This window comes from Protopterus annectens, chromosome 4.part0, assembly GCF_019279795.1.
Source record: "Protopterus annectens isolate FY-2018-M chromosome 4.part0, PAN1.0, whole genome shotgun sequence".
Lineage (NCBI taxonomy): Eukaryota > Metazoa > Chordata > Ceratodontiformes > Protopteridae > Protopterus > Protopterus annectens.
Window position 1 is genome coordinate 973,054,988 of NC_056733.1, and position 20,029 is coordinate 973,075,016.

Sequence of the window (20,029 nt, forward strand, 5' to 3'; positions counted from 1 at the left end):
AACTCAAACTATACTCTTACCTTCTCTACTCCTTATACTCCATCACCTCACCTCCTATCACTCACAGTTACCTTCTCCCTATTTCCATCCCTCAAACACCACTTAACTCAAGTACTACACCGCAACCCTATATACTAATTTGTCCCTCCATCCTCCCCCCCACCACTCCCATTCCTAAAATAAAAATATCTCCCCCCTCCCCTTTAAAACAAAAAAAAAACAGTCTACTTACTCAAATTAAAATCCCATTACAAACCTCTACTTCTACCTGGTGACATTCGTCCTAACACAGGCCCTACAGACACTACCCTGAACAATAACCCCTCTGTTTCTAAACCTACCAACCCACAAAAACAATAACCCCTCTGTTTCTAAACCTACCAACCCACAAAAACAAGTACAGTTCTGCTCTATCAATGTCAGGAGCCTTGTAAATAAAGTTCAAGAACTCCACGCTTGGATAGCTAACTATACTCTTGACACAGTTACCCTAACTGAAACATGGTTAAAACCACGCCGTCTGGACAATGAAATCATCCCTCCTGGCTATAATATCCTTAGATTAGATCAACCTAAAGAAAAGGAGGAGGAGTCTCCATACTCTACCCCAATTGTCTCTTCCCAAATCAGTCCCACATTAGACTTGCCCTCCTCATCAGCTGAACTCCTACTGACCAACTTCAAACTTAAGTTTCAACACCATAACTGTCGCAGCAATCTATATCCCCCCCCCCCCCGTGATAAAATTAACATACTTGAGAACATCCTGTCTCACCTCTCACATACCATCCACAATGAAATAATTATACTGGGAGATGTAAATATTGATTGGCTTACAATACAAGCTCCCAACACTAGTTCCTGTATAAACCTATATGGGTTTGAGCAGCTAATCACAACCCCAACCTACATTAATAAATCTCACCTACCTAGCTCTCTTCTTCACTGGACATTGGTCTCCCACCCTCAAAACTATCATAACTCCCAAACCCTTCCAAATGCCCTCAGCGACCACTGCCCTATAACAGTTACCAGACGTACTCCCCACCTTACCAAACCTAACTAATTTATTACCACCCGCTCACATTCTCATTTCTGTCCTAACTCCTTTATTCACCAACTCTCCAAAATTAACTGGCCTTACCTCACCACTCTTCCTTTAGATGAAGCTGTCTACTCCTTCAACACCACATTCCTAAACATTCTTAACTCCCTTGCTCCTCCTCGCATGATTAGAATCAAATCTAATACTGCTCCCTGGCTCACTAAATCTACCAGAACCCTCGTGAAAGACTGGGATAGGATTTGGAAAATGTGGACTAAAACTAAGACCCCCTTCTCTCCTTCAGAAAAATAAAGAACTCGGAAATAAAACAAAAAAAAATCATCCATTATGACAAAATAAACTTCTATGTCAATCCTCCCTCTATTCCTAAATCAGACCCAAAGAAATTCTGGAGCTCTATTAAACAGACTCTTCATCCAGGAAACCCTTCCTCTCCTAACCCATGTCCCAATGCAACACCTGAAGACATAGCCAACAAATTTAACAATCATTTTATAAACTCAATAACCTCCATAATAAATTCTCCCCCCTCGAAACTGTTCCAAACCCTCCTAACTCCTTCTCTCTAAAAGCAGTATCAACTAATTATGTAAAGTCATTGCTCTTTAAACTTGAACCTTGTTCCCCATCTGTTGACAAGCTACCCTCTTACTTCCTGCAGATTGCCTCTAAACCTCTTGCTTATCCTGTAATCCATCTTAATCAACCAATCCATTTCTGAATCCTATGTCCCCACTGTAGGGGAGAATTTCTTTACTCTACCCATTCACAAAGGGGGCAACTCCTCAGACATATCCAACTTCAGACCGTTTGCCATACTCTCTCCACTCTCAGAAATCCTAGAGAAATGCATTCACAAGCAGGTAATGCATTACCTTCACCCGGAAAACCTTCTCACACCCACACAGCATGGTTTCCGTCCTAAGCATAGTACAACTACTGCACTCATATCATTCATCAACATAGTCTCCCTAACTCGTGATAACAATAAACTTGTCTTATGCCTATTTCTTCACCTTTCTAAAGCCCATGACACTGTCTCTCACCCACTCCTTCTAGATACACTCACTAACTTACATTTCTCCCCCCCCCTACTATCTCCTGGTTCTCCAGCTATCTCTCTACCCGCCAGCAATCAGTTAAATGGCACTCTGCACTATCCTCCCCTCTCACTGTACAAATGGGAGTCCCCCAAGGGTCCATACTTGGACCACTACTCTTTAACATTTTCACCAACTTGCTCTACTCCTCTTGTCCACAGTCATCTCTTGTGCAATATGCTGATGACTCAACTGTTATAACCATTGCTGACAACCCAACTGACCTCCACTCAACTACCCAGGCATCCTTCCACACCACTGAGACTTGGCTTAGTGATAACAAACTAATACTTAATCCAAAAAAAACTAAGCTCCTACTCTTCCTCCCTAAAAACATCCCCACACTCAAAAGTACATTTACCATCTTATCCTGCAACAATACTATCATCTTAGCTGAATCTAGTACTAAATTGCTAGGTGTTACAATAGATGATCAGCTTAAGTTTGATCTCCATATTACTAACTCAGTAAAAAGAACGAATCAGAAACTTGGACACCTTTTCCGTAGCAAGAACTACTTAACTAACACTGCCCAAGTAACTCTCTCCCAGGCTTTATTACTCCCAACACTCCTGTACAGCTGAAACACAAAAACCAAGTCAGCAGCACGAACACCCACCACAGGAGGTATCAAGAATCCAAAAAATGTATAATAAAACAATTTATTACTCCTGTACAGCTGCCACATATTCACAAACCTAAGTTCTACACTTTTATTTCCAAGCTTGAAACTGCCTATAATAAGATTGGCAGATTTGCAGCTAACCAAACTTACAAGTCACACCACTGCTTAGCACTACAGCAACTAGACTGGCTCGAATTCCCTCAGCTGCTTCAACTATACCAACTACAAATCATCCATTCTATCCTCTATCTACCCTCCTTCTGCCCCACCCTCTCCACTATCATATCCAAATATTCCCCTGCTAGGATGCTACGCAGCTCAAATCAATAATTATTGGACATCTACAAACCCAAAACCAAAATAGGCTGCCTTCTCTAACTATAACCCAGCTACATCCTGGAACCAGCTCCCCTTGGAAATAAAATCCCTCCACCATAGCAAATGTTTCAAATTAGCCACAAGGAAATACCTAAAAAGAAAGTGGTCTTGCCACTGCAACCACCCCGAAACCACCATCCTTTCACCTACTTCACCACCTCACTCTTAATGCATCTCTAACACTATTCCCCTGCCTCTTCTACCTCTTCCCTTCCTCTATCTCCAACCACTCTTAATTCTTTCAGTCTCAAAACAACCTACCTGTCTAGTCTGTCTCCTATACTCTACCTCCCCTACATCTCCTACTAGCCATTCTTACTTTCCTTTCTTGTTTACAAACTCCTATATAAGTAGATCCTACCCACTGTAAATAAGCATCTGTCTAACTATTAACTCATTTTGCTCTAAGCAGCTTAAATAATATTGTAACTAGTCACATTTCCTTCTGCTAATTGTTTAAAACCTTGTTTGTAACAACTCACATACTTGTCTGCCAGTTGTTAATACTCTGTATAACTGAATTGCCTGAGGAGCTTTTTTCTCTCCAGGTCTCTGCTCGTAAGATCCTATAGCTGATTATTAAATGTTAGTAACATAGTAGTAACAAAGTGTTTTCTAGTCCTGAGGAGCTTTTCTCCCTGGGTCTCTGCTGAAAATGAGATAAAAGCTCAGCCAAACTAACCCAGTTAACAAATATAAAATAAATAAATAAATAAATAAATAGTCATTCCTTCCTTTTAAAACCAACTGCTAAAATGCGTATACCATTCCATTCCACTGTGAGATAATGCAACTTGTGAAGGAAAAGTAACCATGGCACACACAAATGCTTCCATATTGTTAGGAAAGCAGAACTTCTACACATCTCATGAATTACGCAGCTACTTTAAGTCCAAGAAACTATATATCTGACATTTTGATCCAGTTTTCTTTTCTCAGTCTTTCTGATACTGCAGGATAATGCTGTATGAAGAGCATCATTTATTCATTATGAAAATATTTATTGCCTCTGTGGTTTACTGGTTAACAGTGCTTCACAGCTCCATAACAACGTTTCCTTAAACTGTTGGTACAGGCATTTACTCGGTACTTAAGTAGAACAAATCTCTAAGTTTTAGCAGTAGAAAACTGTAGTAGAATGAAATACGCATACTGCCTGCTTATCTCTACAGGCAGGGTGACAGAACTGGGTAACAGTATTATGTATTTTGTCATTTAACTTGTTGACACAGAATGGAACACTAGTCCCCTTAATTTGCTTTTTCTTTTAGTTGTTTATAGAGTTGATGCTCTGGGAGAGTACTGTGTCCAGTCATACATAACTGATTCCCAGCTGCATGGTGATGCAATATGAAATAGTGTCTACATTTTGTCTACTTTTTTGACTTCAGAATCATCAGTGTCTTGGCTGCAATTCTGTTCATAAATACATTATAGGTTCATACTAGGCTATCTGCCCTAGGGCATTTATAAGCCTAGCCAGAATGTGTTTGGCTTTCGCCACCCATTTTAAATTTATTTTGCTATGCCCTTTTTCGAGGTTAGTATACTGTGCCTCTGTCTAACAGTGACATGGAAGTGATACCCGGGGTAAACTTACGATCTCCCATCCACTCATCAAGATTCCTCTTGAAGAGAGTCAATGAGGGACTCTGCCTAACCTGGACTGGGGTTATATTCCAGAGTGAAGGGAGCCTCTGGGTTATGAATCTGTCCCCCCAGCATAATTTGGATTTTCTGAGGTGCAGCATGTCCATTAATTCCGGGTTGGACATGGCTTTATACGTCCGGCACAGATCGCCTCTGAACAGGCGGTATGCCACTGAGTAGAGCTGATGTTTCTTTAACCGGGCAGCATATGGCATCTGTTTGAGCCCTTTGATCCTCTTGGTGAGGTACTTTTGGGGTCTTTCCAGTTGCTGCAGGTGTCTGGTAAGGTACATCCCAAAAGGGGCAATGTACTCAATTATGGGCCTGATGAGGGATGAGTAAAGAGGCACGATGACCTCCCCTGATCTAGATGTGAATCCCTTCATGATTAGGTGGGCTATATAAAATGTTTTTCTAATCACTTTGGCCACGTGGTTGTCAAATGAGAGATTGCTATCAACTTGGGTCCCCAGGTCCCTAATTACTTCTTCTGTACTTAATGGATTACCACCTATGTGGTAATTTGTGGGCACTTTGTTTTTGCCAAAGAGGATGACTATACACTTTTTGGCATTTAACTTGAGGCCATGGCTCTGGCACCAGTTGTCTGTTTCTATGAGGCCCTTTTGGAGGATGCTTGTGTCGGCTGGAGAGTCTGTTATGGCGCCCAGTTTGCAGTCATCTGCGAACTTGGTCAGCCACAGTCCATCTGTGTTGGCCTGTACCTCCGAGAAATATATACCAAACAAGAGAGGTCCCAGGACTGAGCCTTGTGGGACACCACTTGTAACTGGTTTGGAGTCTGACATGGCTCCAGCAATTCTAACCATGTGGGTTCTGTCCTTGAGCCAGTTTGCAATCCATCTAGTGACATAGGGGTTTATATTTAAGCTGGTGAGCTTATCTATAATGCCCGAGTGGGGTATTGTATCGAAGGCTTTTGCGAGGTCCAGGTAGGCTGTGTGGACCACCTTCCCCTCATCAATGGCCTTGATGACTGTTTCAAAGAAATCAACCAAGTTTAAGAGGCAGGATCTGCCCTTAACAAAGCCGAACTGGGTAGGATCCAGTGTCTGTAGGTCCCCAATATCTTTATTTATGAGGTCCATGATGATCCTTTCCATAGCTTTGCAGACCAAGCTAGTCAGGCTTATGGGGCGATAGTTTCCAGGATCCGTTGAGGCACCACCTTTATGGAGAGGGACCACTGTTGCTGTACGCCACTCTTTGGGCACATATCCTGTAGTAAGGCTGAGATTGAACAGTAGTTTTATGTTTGGGTTTAGCTCTTCTTGGAGTTCATGTAGGACGCAGCCCGGGACACCGTCTGGTCCCATTGATGCTGTGTTTTTTGCTTTGGAGAGGCGGCTCTTACCTGAGCATCTGAGATGTCAGGGGGGCAGCACTCTGCTGGGATAGATATTTGCCCTTTTGGTGGGGAGGGGGGGGGGTTTGCGCTGAACCTGTCAGCTAGGATGTTGGCAATGTCTATGGGTTCGGTGTATTTTTTTGTCATTTTGGACTAATTCTGAGCATATCTGGGAATTACCACCCAGGTTCCTAACATAACTAAAGAAAGCCTTGTGATTATCCTCAGTGTCCTGTGCAATTTTTCTCTCGAAGCTGGCCTTAGACGATTTTATGAGTGCCTGTAGTTTTTTGCTAATACTGATCAGTGATGCCTTCTCTTTTTGGGGTTTTGCTCTATCATTTAGTAGCTTCCTCCTTCTATTGTATAGTTTGTTTATGGCTGGGGTCCACCAGATAGGACATCTGCCTTTGGAGGATTGGGTCTTGGTTTTATTTGGGATCGCATGATCCATGCATTCCTGAAGGTATTCATAGAATGTGTTTATAAAGGATTCTGTGGTCTGGGCCGTATTTTCCACAGGCCCGGGGGCTTTGAAGGATTCCACCTCGGTTTTGAGGAGTGTGAAATTTGCTTTAGAGAAGTTTTTCACTGTGGTTTTCTGGGCAGGGGGTGGGGTCGGGATGTGACTATCAGTGAGATTAGTTTATGGTCTGATCTTACCAGTGAGGGATACACTTCTGGTCTGGAGCATAGAGTCCCCATGTTGGTGATGATCAGGTCCAGTATGTTTTCCCCTCTTGTGGGAGTGGTAACAAGTTGTTCCATAGCATTTGAGTTTATAAATTCTAGGAACCTTTGGGCTAGGGTTTTGGAGCTAGAGTAATGCTCCCAGTCTGTTTGGGTAGTTGAAGTCGCCCAATATAATGGTGCTTGGAGAGACCTTCATATTTTCCAGTGTTCTCAGGAAGGCTGAGTGGGGTTCCTGGGTTTGAGAGGGTGGTCTGTAGCAGGCTATAAACTGAAAGGCAGTTTTACCCACTGTTAGTTGCACATGGATAGTCTCTGATGCTTCGTGCTTTGCCACCAACCTGGAGGTGTGGGTATCTTTGATGAATATCGATACTCCCCCTCCTTTTGTGGTTCGGTCCAAGTTTTGGGGCCGAAAACCATGGTGTGAGGTATAACCTGGTAGTGCTGGGGTGCTCTCAGGAGCCCTGAACCAGGTTTCTGTTACTGCACAGATATCGATGTTCTCCATGCTAAGGAGAGTTTCGAGTGCATGCATCTTGAGGTTTAGACTTCTGGCGTTGAGTAGCATTACTCTTAGTTTCTTATCCCTTGTGATACCTATGGAGGTGGGTTTGTCTTTTGAGCCTTGCCTAAAAAAGGCACTATCGGGGTAGCAAGAGCCTTTGCCAATATCCGAAAGCCCAGGGGTGACAGGTGCAAGCTGTCCCTAGCGAAGCATCGTGGCTTGTCGAGCATGTCATCCCAGGCTGACAGGCATTGGATCCCCTTTGAATGACACCAATACTTAAGCCAATTGTTGAAATTGATCATCTTGTCTTCATATTGTGGCATCATTCTTGGTGAGGGTAAGATGCTACTCAAGGTCAGGGTCATACCGGCCTGGGCTACATGCTCAGAGCTCCTCTGTCTCTTTTCATTTAGTCCAGGGAGGTACGTCTCAGGTCATTCACACCAGCATGGACAATGACTGAGTCATATTTGTACTTGCCTTGGAGTGACCTGAGTGCTTGTGTTATGTGGCGGATCCTAGCGCCCGACAGGCTGCTCACCGTGACCCTCTCCTTGTTCAGCCTGGTGAGCAGGACGTCAGTGTGCCTGACGATAGTCACCTATTACAAGTGTATCAGGTGTGTTGTTTAGTCTTAAGGGCTGTGACTGTTCGGCACACTGGCTTTGTGAGATATGTGTTGCACGTGTTTTGTTTTGGGGTAGCGGTTGCTTGGGTGTCTGCTTTGGAGGTCTCTGCTGCTTAGGCAGATCTCTATTTAGAGCCTCCGAGTATGTTTTTGTGTGATTATGTGTTTGGTTTGCTGTCGTGGTAGGTCTATGTGAGACTGGAATTGTAGCGAGTGTGGTTTCCTTCTCCTCCTGACTGGTTATGCCAGTACTGAGTTGAGAGCTTAGCCTCCAGTTTGGCTATATGGTTGCATCTCTCACATGTGTTGGAATTTGTTGGGAGGAGGAGAGGGTTGTCTGTGTACATGAGGCAGTTGTAACATTGCCTCAAGATTCCCGGATTCACCAGCTGGACCAGAGAGGAGATTGACAACTGACCTTTGGACATGCTAGAATAATATTGGGAATTCCTTTATAATTGAAAACAAGGGCCAGTGGGGAGTGAGGGTGTAGTGCTTTTAATTTTTAGTGCTGACTTATATAATTGCTTTAGTGAGCAAGTGCCAGGTAACTTAAGTGCAATGTGTTACAGGTAACTTAAATGCAAAAACGACAAACAGTAACTTTCTTTCAAGTGAAACAAGGAAATAAATACAGTAAGCTATGCAGATATCACTAGTGATCCACAGAAGCGCTGAGAAGCCGCGTATTAGGTGGAATTAGCGTTCCAGGGAAATAACAAGCAAACAAACAACAAGCATATAAACAAAGCTAGATTCAGCAGGCCTGGATCTAGTCAATGCTACAGCAAACAAGGTGTACCAGTTTCAGTAAGATACAGTTCAAATATTCAGGCACTATAAGCCTTTAACCAGAAATTCCCAGCTCGGAAGGGCAGAGTCCAGCCTCTTCTCCCACAAGAGTGCAGACCACGAACCTTCTTAATGTAAAATAACTGGCCTGAAGCCCAAGTGCTTAAACCAGAACTAATACACTTTAAGAATAACAGACACTGGGCTCTCAATCAGCAGTTCCCAACTTAGAAGGATGAAAGCTACCTGTCCTGCCACCACAGTGCATGCCACAAACCTTCCTAATGTAAAACAACTGGTCTGAAGCCCAAGTGCTTAATCCAAAAGACTTATTATATAGTTGCTAGCCTTTTTTATACCTACTGATTTGTAAATATGTTTTATTTATATCTTCCATTCTGTATCACAATTATAGATGCTTTTTCAAGATGTTTTGTCATGAGGTTGTGTCTTAAAAAATATCTGTGCTGTTGCTAGACAGACGCTCCATTTATGAAGTGGTGTGAAGATGCAGGGGAACCAGCAATGGGTAGCACCTGTTTACTAGCATATACTGATGTGAAATGCAGGTATCTGCCAGCAGTAGCTGTACCTGTGTCTCAGAGGGTGCACTTCTGCAGAAGGTACAGGTATAGCAACAACAAATGAGACTCTGCATCAGTGTAGACCAGTGTGATTTGCCCAGATTCACCAGCAGGGGGTGCACCTCTGCATTTTCATGAACTGCTGTGGAAGGTAGAGTCTTGCCAATAGTAGGTGTGCCTATCCCTGTGTGCACTGGTGTCTAACACTCACAGGTGTAGCTATAATGAGTGTGTCTGTGCCACTTTGCACAAATGTGGAAAACATGGCATTACTAACGGAGTGTGTAGTTCTGTGTCACAGTGCACTGTGATGTGGTGTACTTGTGTAACAACACTGGGGGTACCTGTGCATCACTATATTCGTTTGAAATTTGGTGTTGGGGGACCACCAAGAAGTCCTTTGAGAGCATTTCTCCATGAATGTAATACATACAAAGAGTCTTACTGGGTAAAGATCCCTCGTCTTGTAAGGTACTGAAGGCACAGCTCATTGTGAAATAATTTTGTTGTTGTGTCTTTCGGCTTTTCCCGGTCAGGGGTCGCCACAGCGGAACTCCGGTCCACTAAATGATTGGTAGTAACAGAAAAAAATTATAGCAGCATATTTGGGTGAAAGTAGTCAGTGTTTTGTCCAATTATATATAGAGTTTGTTAGTGGGAATTTTTCTCTATTTTTTTTTATAGGTTCATGGGTGGTTACTAGGCTATTGACCGGAAGGTCTTTATAAGCCTGTTCGTGTGTACCCAATATAATAGAGAAACCCAATATAAGGAACATGCTTAAAATCGAGGTCTTAGTTAGCAACAGCTGCCCATATCTAGGAGAGTCATAGGTGAAATCCTGGGAAAGAATTTAGTTTCCCATCCAGGCTGTGCTTGAACGAGGTTATAGAGGGGCTCTGTATTGATGTGAATGGGTAACGTATCTCTCCAGCAGGTCCTGTTTGTCACAGACCAAGTTAAGGTCCCTAGAGTGGGTGACCCTTGTCCCATTTGACTTCCAGATGTGCAGCATGTCCATTAGGTTTGGTCTGAGATCGTTCTGTGGGCCAGGCAGAAGTCTCCTGTAAGTAGTCTACACTACTGAGTACTGTGACTGTGTCTTCAGTCTGTTAATATATGACTTTTGCTGAAGACCCTGAATTGTCTTGGTTAGAAATCTCTGAGGTGTCTCAAGTTGCTGAACGTGCCTGTTAAGGTACATACCAAAGGGAGCATTGTACTCCATTGCTGGCCTGATGAGGCTCAAGTACAGGGGAGTTATGACCTCTTTTGCTCTTGAGGTAATGCCTTTGCTAATGAGGTGTGTGTGATATATAATGCCTTCCTTACCACAGGAGACACGTGGTGGTCAAAGTTTAGGCTAGTGTCACCTTGCGTTCCCAAATCTCTCACTACTGAGTTGTTACTTAAGGTATTATTATTTATATGATAGTCTGCAGGAATATTGTTTTTACTGAAGGGGATGAGGATGCATTTTTTAACACTGAGTTTGGCACCAAACATTGGTTTGTGTAAATCCCTCTTGAAGTATATTGATATAATTTGGGGATTCAATGATTGCACCTAATTTGCAGTCATCAGCAAACTTAGCCACAGCCCCACTGTTTTGGCCTGAACGTCTGAGAAGTACATTCCAAACAATGGGGGGCCCAGCACTGACCCCTGTGGAGCGCCACTGCTGACAGGTCTGCTGGTTGAGGTAAAGTCTCCAACTTTGACTGTGTGATCTGTCGGTGAGCCAGCTGGCAACCTGCCTGACAACATAAGGGTTGATATTCAACTGGGAGAGTTTGTCAGTGATGCCGAATGTGCTATTGTGTCAAAGGTCTTGGCCAAATCAAGATAGGCTGTATGCACAGATTTGCCTTCATCTATGGCTCTGGTGAGGTTTTCAAAGTAGTCAACCAGGTTTAACAGACATGACCTCCCTTTGACACAACCAAACTGTGTCTGATCAGTGGTTTGGAGATCACCTATATCCTTCTTTATAAGGTCCGTGATGATTCGTTCCGTAGCCTTACAGATAAGGCTGCTTAAGCTTATGGGTCTGTAGTTCCCAGAGGCTGTTGCTGTATCTCCTTTATGAAGGGGAATGACAATTGCTGTTTTCCATTCAGCAGGAACAAAAGCAGTATTCAGACTGTGGTTGAAGAAGGTACCAAATGGAGTTGCTAACTCCTGTTTTAGACCATTTAAATTGCAACCTGGGATGTCATCCATTCCCATAGAGGCTGTGTTTTTGGCCTTAGAGAGAGTATTTATGACTTGCTGTTTGGAGATGCAAGGTGGGGGGATGTAGAAGGAATGCTTTGTGGGATGTTTGGAGGGGATGGGGGTGAAATTTTCACCAAACCTGTCTGCTAGTAGATTAGCTATTTTTGCAGAATCTGTGTGCGTGATGTCATATACAGTTAGTTCAGCACAAGTCCTACCTTTTAGGTTACGGATATAGCTGAAGAATGCCTTATGGTTATCCTTAGCTATGGTTGCTAATTTTTTTTTGAAGTTGCCCTTGGAGGATTTTACAAGTTGTCTTATTTGTTTGTTCAAGCAGAGGAAGGTGTTCGTCCAGTGCTGGGACCTCTCTTTTTTTTTTTTTTTTTTTATTCTTAGACAGCAACTTCTTCCTGTTGTTGTATAACTTTTATTAATGCTAGATGTCCACCAGGGAGGCTTGTTTTTTCTTGAGGATATTGTTTTGATCCGATCAGGTACAGCTGTGTCAATACATTTGTGTAAGTGTTTGTACACGGCATTTGTGTATACCTTAGTATAGTTGTCAATGCCATCTGTGGGAGCAGGAGCTTGGAAGTTATTTATGCTATCCCTTAGGAGGGTATAATTAGCTTTGGTGAAATTGTTTAGCCTGCTTTCACCTGAGAGAGGGGTTCAGGTGTTATAGCTACTTCTAATGTGACTGATTTGTGATCTGATTTAACCTGTGAGTGTCCTAACTTGCGGTCTTCTAATGGTCACCCATGTTGTTCAGGACCAGGTCAAGAATATTTGAGCCCCTTGTGGGGTTACATACCATTTGTTCCAGGGCACTAGTGTTAAAGTCCAGGAAGCACGTCGATACTCGTACGTTTCCCAGTCAATAGCGGGATAGTTAAAATCACCCATGAGCAGAGTGTTTGGTTGTAATGTGATTGACTGAAGTAGGTCCAAATAAACAGCGTGAGTATCCTGATTCATTGAAGGAGACCTATAGCTAACGATGACTTAAAGGGGAGGGGTCTTACCCACAGTTAGTTGAACTTGGAGTAACTCCATGGAGTTTTCCTGTCTAACCAGTCTAGAGGTGTATTTATTTCTGATGAAGATAGATGCTCCTCCTCCTTTGGTTCTCACATGTTCATTATGTGGTCTGAAAGTGTGGAAGGTATTGTAGCCTTGTAAGGCCAGGGTACTCTCTCTGGCCTTGAACCAAGTTTCTGTGACTGCATAGACATCAGCATATTCCAGGATGAGTGCTCCCAGAGAGTGCAGTTTCTGATTTAAACTCCTAGTGTTTAACAGCATAACCCTTAATTTGTTTGTGAGTGATATTTTCACATCAGAAATTTTATTCTTAAGACCTTGCCTGAAAAAAGGGCCAGTGGGGAAGGGAAGTGCCTTAGCCAGTAACTGAAAAGCCTAGCTGTGACAGGTAAAGACCATCTCTGGCAAAGCGGCATGGTTTACCAACCAGGCTGACAGAAACTGGATCCCCTTAGAATGACACCAGAAACTAAGCCAATTGTGTGCCTGAGGCACATACTCAGAGAACTCAATCATATCTCTCTTGATATAGTCCAGTAAGGTATGTCTCGACTCATTCACACCAACATGAACTATGATGGAGTCATGACCGTACTTGTTGTTGAGAGACTTGAGTGCATGTGTGATCTGATGGATCCTGGCACCCGATAAAACAGCTGATTGTAACCTTCTTATCCAGACTGGTGACTGGGACATCTGTGTATCTCACAATGGAGTGACCTATGACTAAAAATTTTGGTTTAGATGTGCTTTGCCTTAGGGGCTTATTTGGTGAGACACTGGTGCTTGTATGTGTATTGAGTATTGTAGATGCTGTATTGGGTGTAGCATGTTTGTGTTTGGAAGATCTTTGGTGTTTACGTCAGTTTCTGATCCTCTGTATATGATGGCTTGTGTGTTGCGTGCATGATTTGCGTAAGACGTGTAGTATGTGAGCTGACAAACCTGCTCAGTGTTACTATTCTGTGCGTGAGGGAGCAAGGATTCCAGATTCGTAGTGTAGATGCATCTCACAAATTGTACTTGGGTGATTTAGGAGTAGAGGGTTGTTGGTGTACATGAGGCAGTTGCTACACTGCCTAAGGATACCCATGTCAATCAGGCTGGTAGGAGAAATGGAGGGAAACTGACCCATCCATAATACTAGGTTAAAGCCTGTTTTCACAGTGGGGATCGAAAATGGACGGATGTGGTGTAAATGGGTGTTCTAAATGGAGTCTGTACGTACTGGGAGTTCTGTAAAGGGTCTGCTAACAATGGGAGACTGTGGAGAGAGTTTCCTGTAGGGAATTCAAACTGGAGATATTTGCTTATATGCAAGTACAGGGAGCCTCATTTGCGTGAGGCTTTTATACCAGCAGGATGAAAGACTTTTCTAAAAGTTAAACCCTCAGACCAATCGGATAAAAACACAGATCCTATGGACCAGCAGTTCCCACCTTGGATAGGTTGAATTTAGCAGCCTGCTCCCACCAGAGTGCAAAAAAAAACCATTCCAGTGTAAAACCAGCTGCCTTTCAGCGCAAGTGCATCAACAAAAGCTTTAGAACAGAAGTGTGAGTTTTCTGTGTTAAGTTTTGCAGAAATTAGATACTACACTGTGAAGCAGCGAAACTGAAATGTTTTTTCTCCAAATGCAGGTTGATTTTCCCCGGAATCTTGCCAAGTCAGTAACTGTGGAGTAAAGTAAAGGCTGTAGGTCACAGCAAAGGGCAGACGACCAATTTCTGGAGAGCTACACTTAATATGTGAACATAATCCTTTACAGAAACAATTCTTTGACCAATGAACTGTTTTAAACTGGAAGTTTCTTCCTTGGAAGAAGTGAGAATGTAACTGAATTTCTACAAACTGAATTGCTTTTTATGCAACTACAAGACTATTTTAATGCAACTATGAGACATTATAATGTGCCTTGTATCTTTAAAGCTTCTGCCAAAGAAAGTTCTATTTATTTACGTATCATTCCAAAGTTGAGAAGGAAATCACTGTTTACATGTTGAAACACAGACTAGATTTTTTAAAAATGTTGTGCAATACACAGTTATACTGTGAATATTTTGTAGCCATTAATTGTTTAAGAATATTTATAATTTATAGAAATTGTATAAGTTATTCTTATTTACTTTCATCTCTTAATTTCTGAAGGTAATTATCTGCATGTTATTTGTAGGACACAGTTGAATTGATAGATCATGTGTTAACACTGTCAGCCTTTACATTCTCGTGAAATGTTAACGTGAATATGCATAATTTAACTGGTGCAGACACTCCTGGCGTAATACATCTGGTGCAGACACTCCTGGCATAACATATCTGGTGCACATGCTCCTGGCGTAATTTAACTGGTGCACATGCTCCTGGCGTAATTTAACTGGTGCAAACACTCTTGGCGTAATACATCTGGTGCAGACACTCCTGGCGTAATTTAACTGGTGCACATGCTCCTGGCGTAATTTAACTGGTGCACACGCTCCTGGCGTAATTTAACTGGTGCACACGCTCCTGGCGTAATTTAACTGGTGCACACGCTCCTGGCGTAATTTAACTGGTGCACATGCTCCTGGCATAATTTAATTGGTGCACACACTCCTGGCGTAATTTAAGTGGTGCACACACTCCTGGCATAGATCTCATTGTGGTGTTTACTACGATTTTTCCTCAGTCCATGACTGGATTCAAGCCCTCTCACTTGTGAGTTCCCTAATGATCCCACCCTCCTATGTACTCTATACATTTTGTTCTTCCCTGTGTTCTGTGCTGCGAGGGTCTCCCTACCTGGAGAGACCTACACCTGAGTTGGTCGTTCTCTTTGGGGTGGTGCACAGGTGTGCCATGAATGGGACCAGGCCTGGTGAGCAGTCATCATGCAGTGGCCTGCAATGGACTTTTCTTTTTGTCCATTCCTACCTCTGCTATGCTGGCACAAGAGATGCCTCCAGTGGCATTGAACAGGGAACACCCCCAACTATGTGATGCCATCTGTCACATGCCCACCCCTTCTTTGTAGCACCAGCTTGCCAACAGAATACTAATATTGCCACCAGTGTCTGTCTCTACACCCCACCACCCTGGAAGAGATGAGCATGCACAGCCTCCTTAGTCTTCTCCCCTCCCCTGCACTGCAGCACCCAGCAGGTGCCGGAGCTGCTAATCAATCTCAGGCCATCTAGTTCGTAACCACAGCTTTAGTCCTCTATACCAGCAGGACTGGAGTGTTTTCTTTCTTTTACTGTGTTTTTTAAAGTCAAAACTGGATCATTATGAATAATAGTAGGCAATGGTGTAGGTAAACAAAGGTGTATACATTTAGCAAGTCTTGGTTTCTGCAGCTGTATGATATCTGGTTACCTTTGATTCCATCTTGCTGCTAACAGGGCCCTTTAAGCTGTGATTGACTTGTTGCTTGGTAACCCTCTCCCTTCCCCCTCCACACACACACATGATAATCAGGGGGGCCTTCCAAAGGCCAGTAAGAGCTGCTTTTCCTTTCAGTGATCAGCACTCCTTGTCTAGGGATCATCACTGCAGACTATACTTGGAACTTTTACCTGTAGGAATCTGAGGGAAGGGTTTGGCATAATGGTTAAGATCTTCACTTCTTAGACACAAAGTACAGGATTTGATACTGGCCTTGGGTTATTGTCTAGGCTTAAAATTGCCTTCCAGGGCAGTTACCCTAATATTCAGCTTTGAACCTATGAACTTATGAGAGGTGTGAAGCATACACTTGTATTCAGTGTCTGCCTACGGTTGTAATTTATATGTAGTCAGGCACATACCTGTCCTCATCTAGGTACAACTCGCTCATGCAGGTGCTCTGTCTTTTCCCCCAGCAGTTTTTACCTACCTAATATCCAGCTGCTGAGCAAATTGGCAAAACTTAACACACAATTGTGTTTCGTTTAAGTAGTATCACCAGTCTTTAACTTTATTTAAAATGTGGGGAAAATGCAACCTAGATATTTAAAAACAAAAGAATATGCACATTGAAGCACCAGTGAAGTAAATGGACCTTATCCCATCATATTGAGAATAGTCTCCAAAACTTGGCTGCCGATTATCACCTCATTTGATAAGATAGTTTCCAGTCTGGTATTACCACATTCCCTGTAGCAGACTTGCTTGAAGAGTAGTCACTATAGAACTAAAAATAAATGCTGTGTGATAATGTGATATTATGTACTACAGTTATAAAACAGTGTGTGTAACGTTTTGCATAGCATGAACCAAAGACTGACAGTGTGCCTTAGTAATGTAGTTTTTGCATTTTGGCTTAAAGGTTTACAAAAGACAGCAAATTTACAAGTAACACAAACGTCGCTTTAGTTTTTCTTTCTTTTTTTTTTTTTTTTTTGAACAGTTTAAATTTAGATTTTATTGTGTTTATGTGAATGGGCTTAAAAAGGCATAATGTGCAATGAAACGTAATCTCTGTTGTAGTTTTCAATGAACTGGTACAAAATGTGAGGATAAATTATATGAAGCAATCTTTTTTACTGCAAAATATTTCTAACTTGCTGTACAGTGGAAATTTAAATTGATGGTACGGTTTTTAAATTCCAAAGTTCAAATGTGTTATTTGAATATTCAGATTATATCTTTTGGAAAAAAAGTAGCATATTCACATTTTGTGAACGTAGTAAGGTATGACAGAGCTGTACTTCATACCTTAATAGATACCTTAACCAAGAGATAGACTGCTAAAACCATCTTGTAAAAATCATTTTCACTGCATTGTTCCTTTAATCATAAGAGTTAATACATGTGAAATGCAATTTTGTGAACACAGTGTGCTGACTCATTAATGTTTTTGTCATTAAATTGTTTAATTCAGTAATAGTGAAGCTTGTTACTCATTACCCTCACCAATGGTAAAGTGAATGTAGTGTACACAATGTGATGCTATCTGTGTCATTATTCATCACAGATGGGTCTAGGATCCGACCTCTGCTCCAAACCAACAACTTCTCAGACAGATCCAAAGCTCAAGTTCCTCCCCTTCCCATAATCCCTTGCCACCTTCTAACCCTTCAGATCTCATTTGCCACTGAATCGCTCCAGACATGGTTCAGGCTCAAACTTAGGAAATCTTAGATAAGTGGGGTTTTTTCTTGGCTTTCTTTCTCCTTTTTAGGGTATTTTTTTCCATCTTAATTGCTTGTTTGTAGTTTTATTGGTAGTTTATATTCCTCCCCTCCCTGTTAGATCTCTTTGGTTGGTTTAGGTTCTCTTCCCCCCTTCCAGTGCTTGGCGCTTTGCGCCTTTTTCTTAAAGAAGTTCCTTATATCCTTAACAAAAAATAAATAAATAAATCTCTCTCCTTGCTGTTTTGAGCACGTGTGTGTGTGTTGGCTTTATTAGGATGGCTGATGACCCTGCAGGGTTTAAAAGATGCTCTTTGTATGCTAGGAAGATGCCATGCTCAGACTCACACAAGGAACATCTCTACTGTTTGGGTTCAGCGCACCTGAAGGTTGAATGCAACATTTGTGCCGCATTCAACCCCAGGGCCCTCATACAGTGCCGCAATAAGCTTCTTCTTAAAGGCCTGATGCAGGGCGGTCCACTGGCTTTGGACTCCCCTACTAATTCTTCTCGAGAGCCGAAGAGACCTTCTCCTACTCCTTGGGGAGTCCTCTTCACTCCCAAAAAGCTGAGGCTTTTGGATCACCGATCCCTGGATCATCATCCAGTCTCTTCCTCATCAGATCTGAAATCCCCAAGATCTTCAGAACAACTTCTTGGATTCAAGGCTTCATCAGATTGGAGGCCTTTGGTTCCGAGTAAGAGTAGGCCATTCACAGATCTGGCCAGTTTGTCAGATTGGTCCAGTATCCCTCCAAAGTCTTTCGATTCTGTCACGCTGTTGGATGTGACAGTTCAGTCAGATCCTATTATTATTATAGAGGATTCACCTTCCAGATCCGCCAGGAGGTCAGATCCAAGCAGTCAGAGCTGATGTCCTGCTCGGAGCCACAAAACTTCGGGATCCAAAGGCTGGATCCCCAGCGAGCTAACGTCACTCTTCAGCTTTGACTAAATCATCCAATAGTCTTGTTTCCTCAGACACTGATAGGATAATGAATTTCCTTAAGGTCCAAATTGAGTTGGGCTTGCTGCTGTCCCCAGCCCATGTGGCTATGGGGCTCTCCCCCCTTCTACAGATTTCCACTCTCTCTTCCAACCCCACAGGTTTTGGAATGTCATTACCTGGAGATTTGTAGTGGGAAGCCAAGTGTTGGGTATTTCCCCTTCCCGACACCATCAGGGTCCTTGGCTGACTGTGTTTTGCAGCCCTAGGACCAGAGTGGGCCTCATCTCCAAGAGGTCAGTGCGGGTTCCCTGGAGGTGGGTTTGAGTCCAGATCTTTTGGACCGTTCCCTTTCTTTGGAGGCTTTGGTGTTGGACAGCTTGGCCCCCAATTCTTCCAGGGACTTTGGCACTGCATCAATGTCCCTTCTTCCTTCCCAGGTGTCTCTGGCAGCTGGAAGTGTGGGGGGGGGCCTTCTTCCAATCTGTCAGCCTTCCGGGCGGTAGAGAGTACCTTCTCCAGTCTGGTAGTCGCCTCTCCTTTTCAAGGTCCTCCCTTGCCTTTCTCGGGATTGGGTACTGAGGCCTCATTATTCATCCAGGTTCAGCCCTCTTGCAAATGCCTTCACACTGGCATTGCCCCACTTGGGGTACCCATGTCTTCCGAGTCCACCACAGAGGAGCCCCCTTGGAAGAGAACATGTAAGAGGAGGCACATGGACTCCCCCAGAGAGTCCCACACTGAAGACATGGATTTTGAGGAGGGAGACTGGTCCCCCAGACATCTGCCAGAAGAGGTTTCCTTTGGGGGCATCCTGGAAGTTCTTAAACAGAGTTGGAGGGGTGGTCTTTTCAACCCCCATCTTCAAAGGAGTCCATTTTCATGAAGGCATTCGGGACTGGCCCATGAACTACCTGGTAATGAGATTGTGGACCTCATTGCCAGCAGGGCTTGGAAGGAGCCAGGCACGGTGGAACCTGCGCCGAGGAAAGGTAAGTTTCTCAGTCCTACCAAGGATAGGTCTTTTTGGAGCAAAGGGGTCCCAGTTGATGCCATTGTGGTGGCTGTGGCTGTGAAGAAGGAGCTAGCTGAGCAATGCTTCTTGATCCATCCCCTGAACAGGGAGTAGGCCCAGGCAAATGACCATTTTGGAAAGTGTGTTTTTGCATCAATGACTTTTGGTCTGAGAGCAACCAACTATTTGGCCCATTTTACCCGGCTTCAGAGAGATTTGGTTTCAGAGCTTACCACTTCCCTGTCAGAGTTGTTGTCTCAAGAGAGCTTCCAGCAAGTCTCTCCGAGGTTGTCCACTCTTAGTTCCCTAGCAATTGCCTCGAT

General features: G+C 43.2%; 1 protein-coding gene across 1 annotated transcript in view; it reads left to right on the forward strand.

The window, feature by feature from the left end:
• Window positions 1–17,444, forward strand: part of GFPT2 (glutamine-fructose-6-phosphate transaminase 2) — a 250,752-nt gene extending 233,308 nt beyond the window's left edge. The window contains exon 19 of the mRNA XM_044068937.1: window positions 14,298–17,444. Coding sequence (XP_043924872.1) covers window positions 14,298–14,342 — 45 coding nt within the window. The 3' untranslated portion in view covers window positions 14,343–17,444. The remainder of the gene's footprint in view (window positions 1–14,297) is intronic.
• The last annotated feature ends 2,585 nt before the right edge of the window (window positions 17,445–20,029 follow it).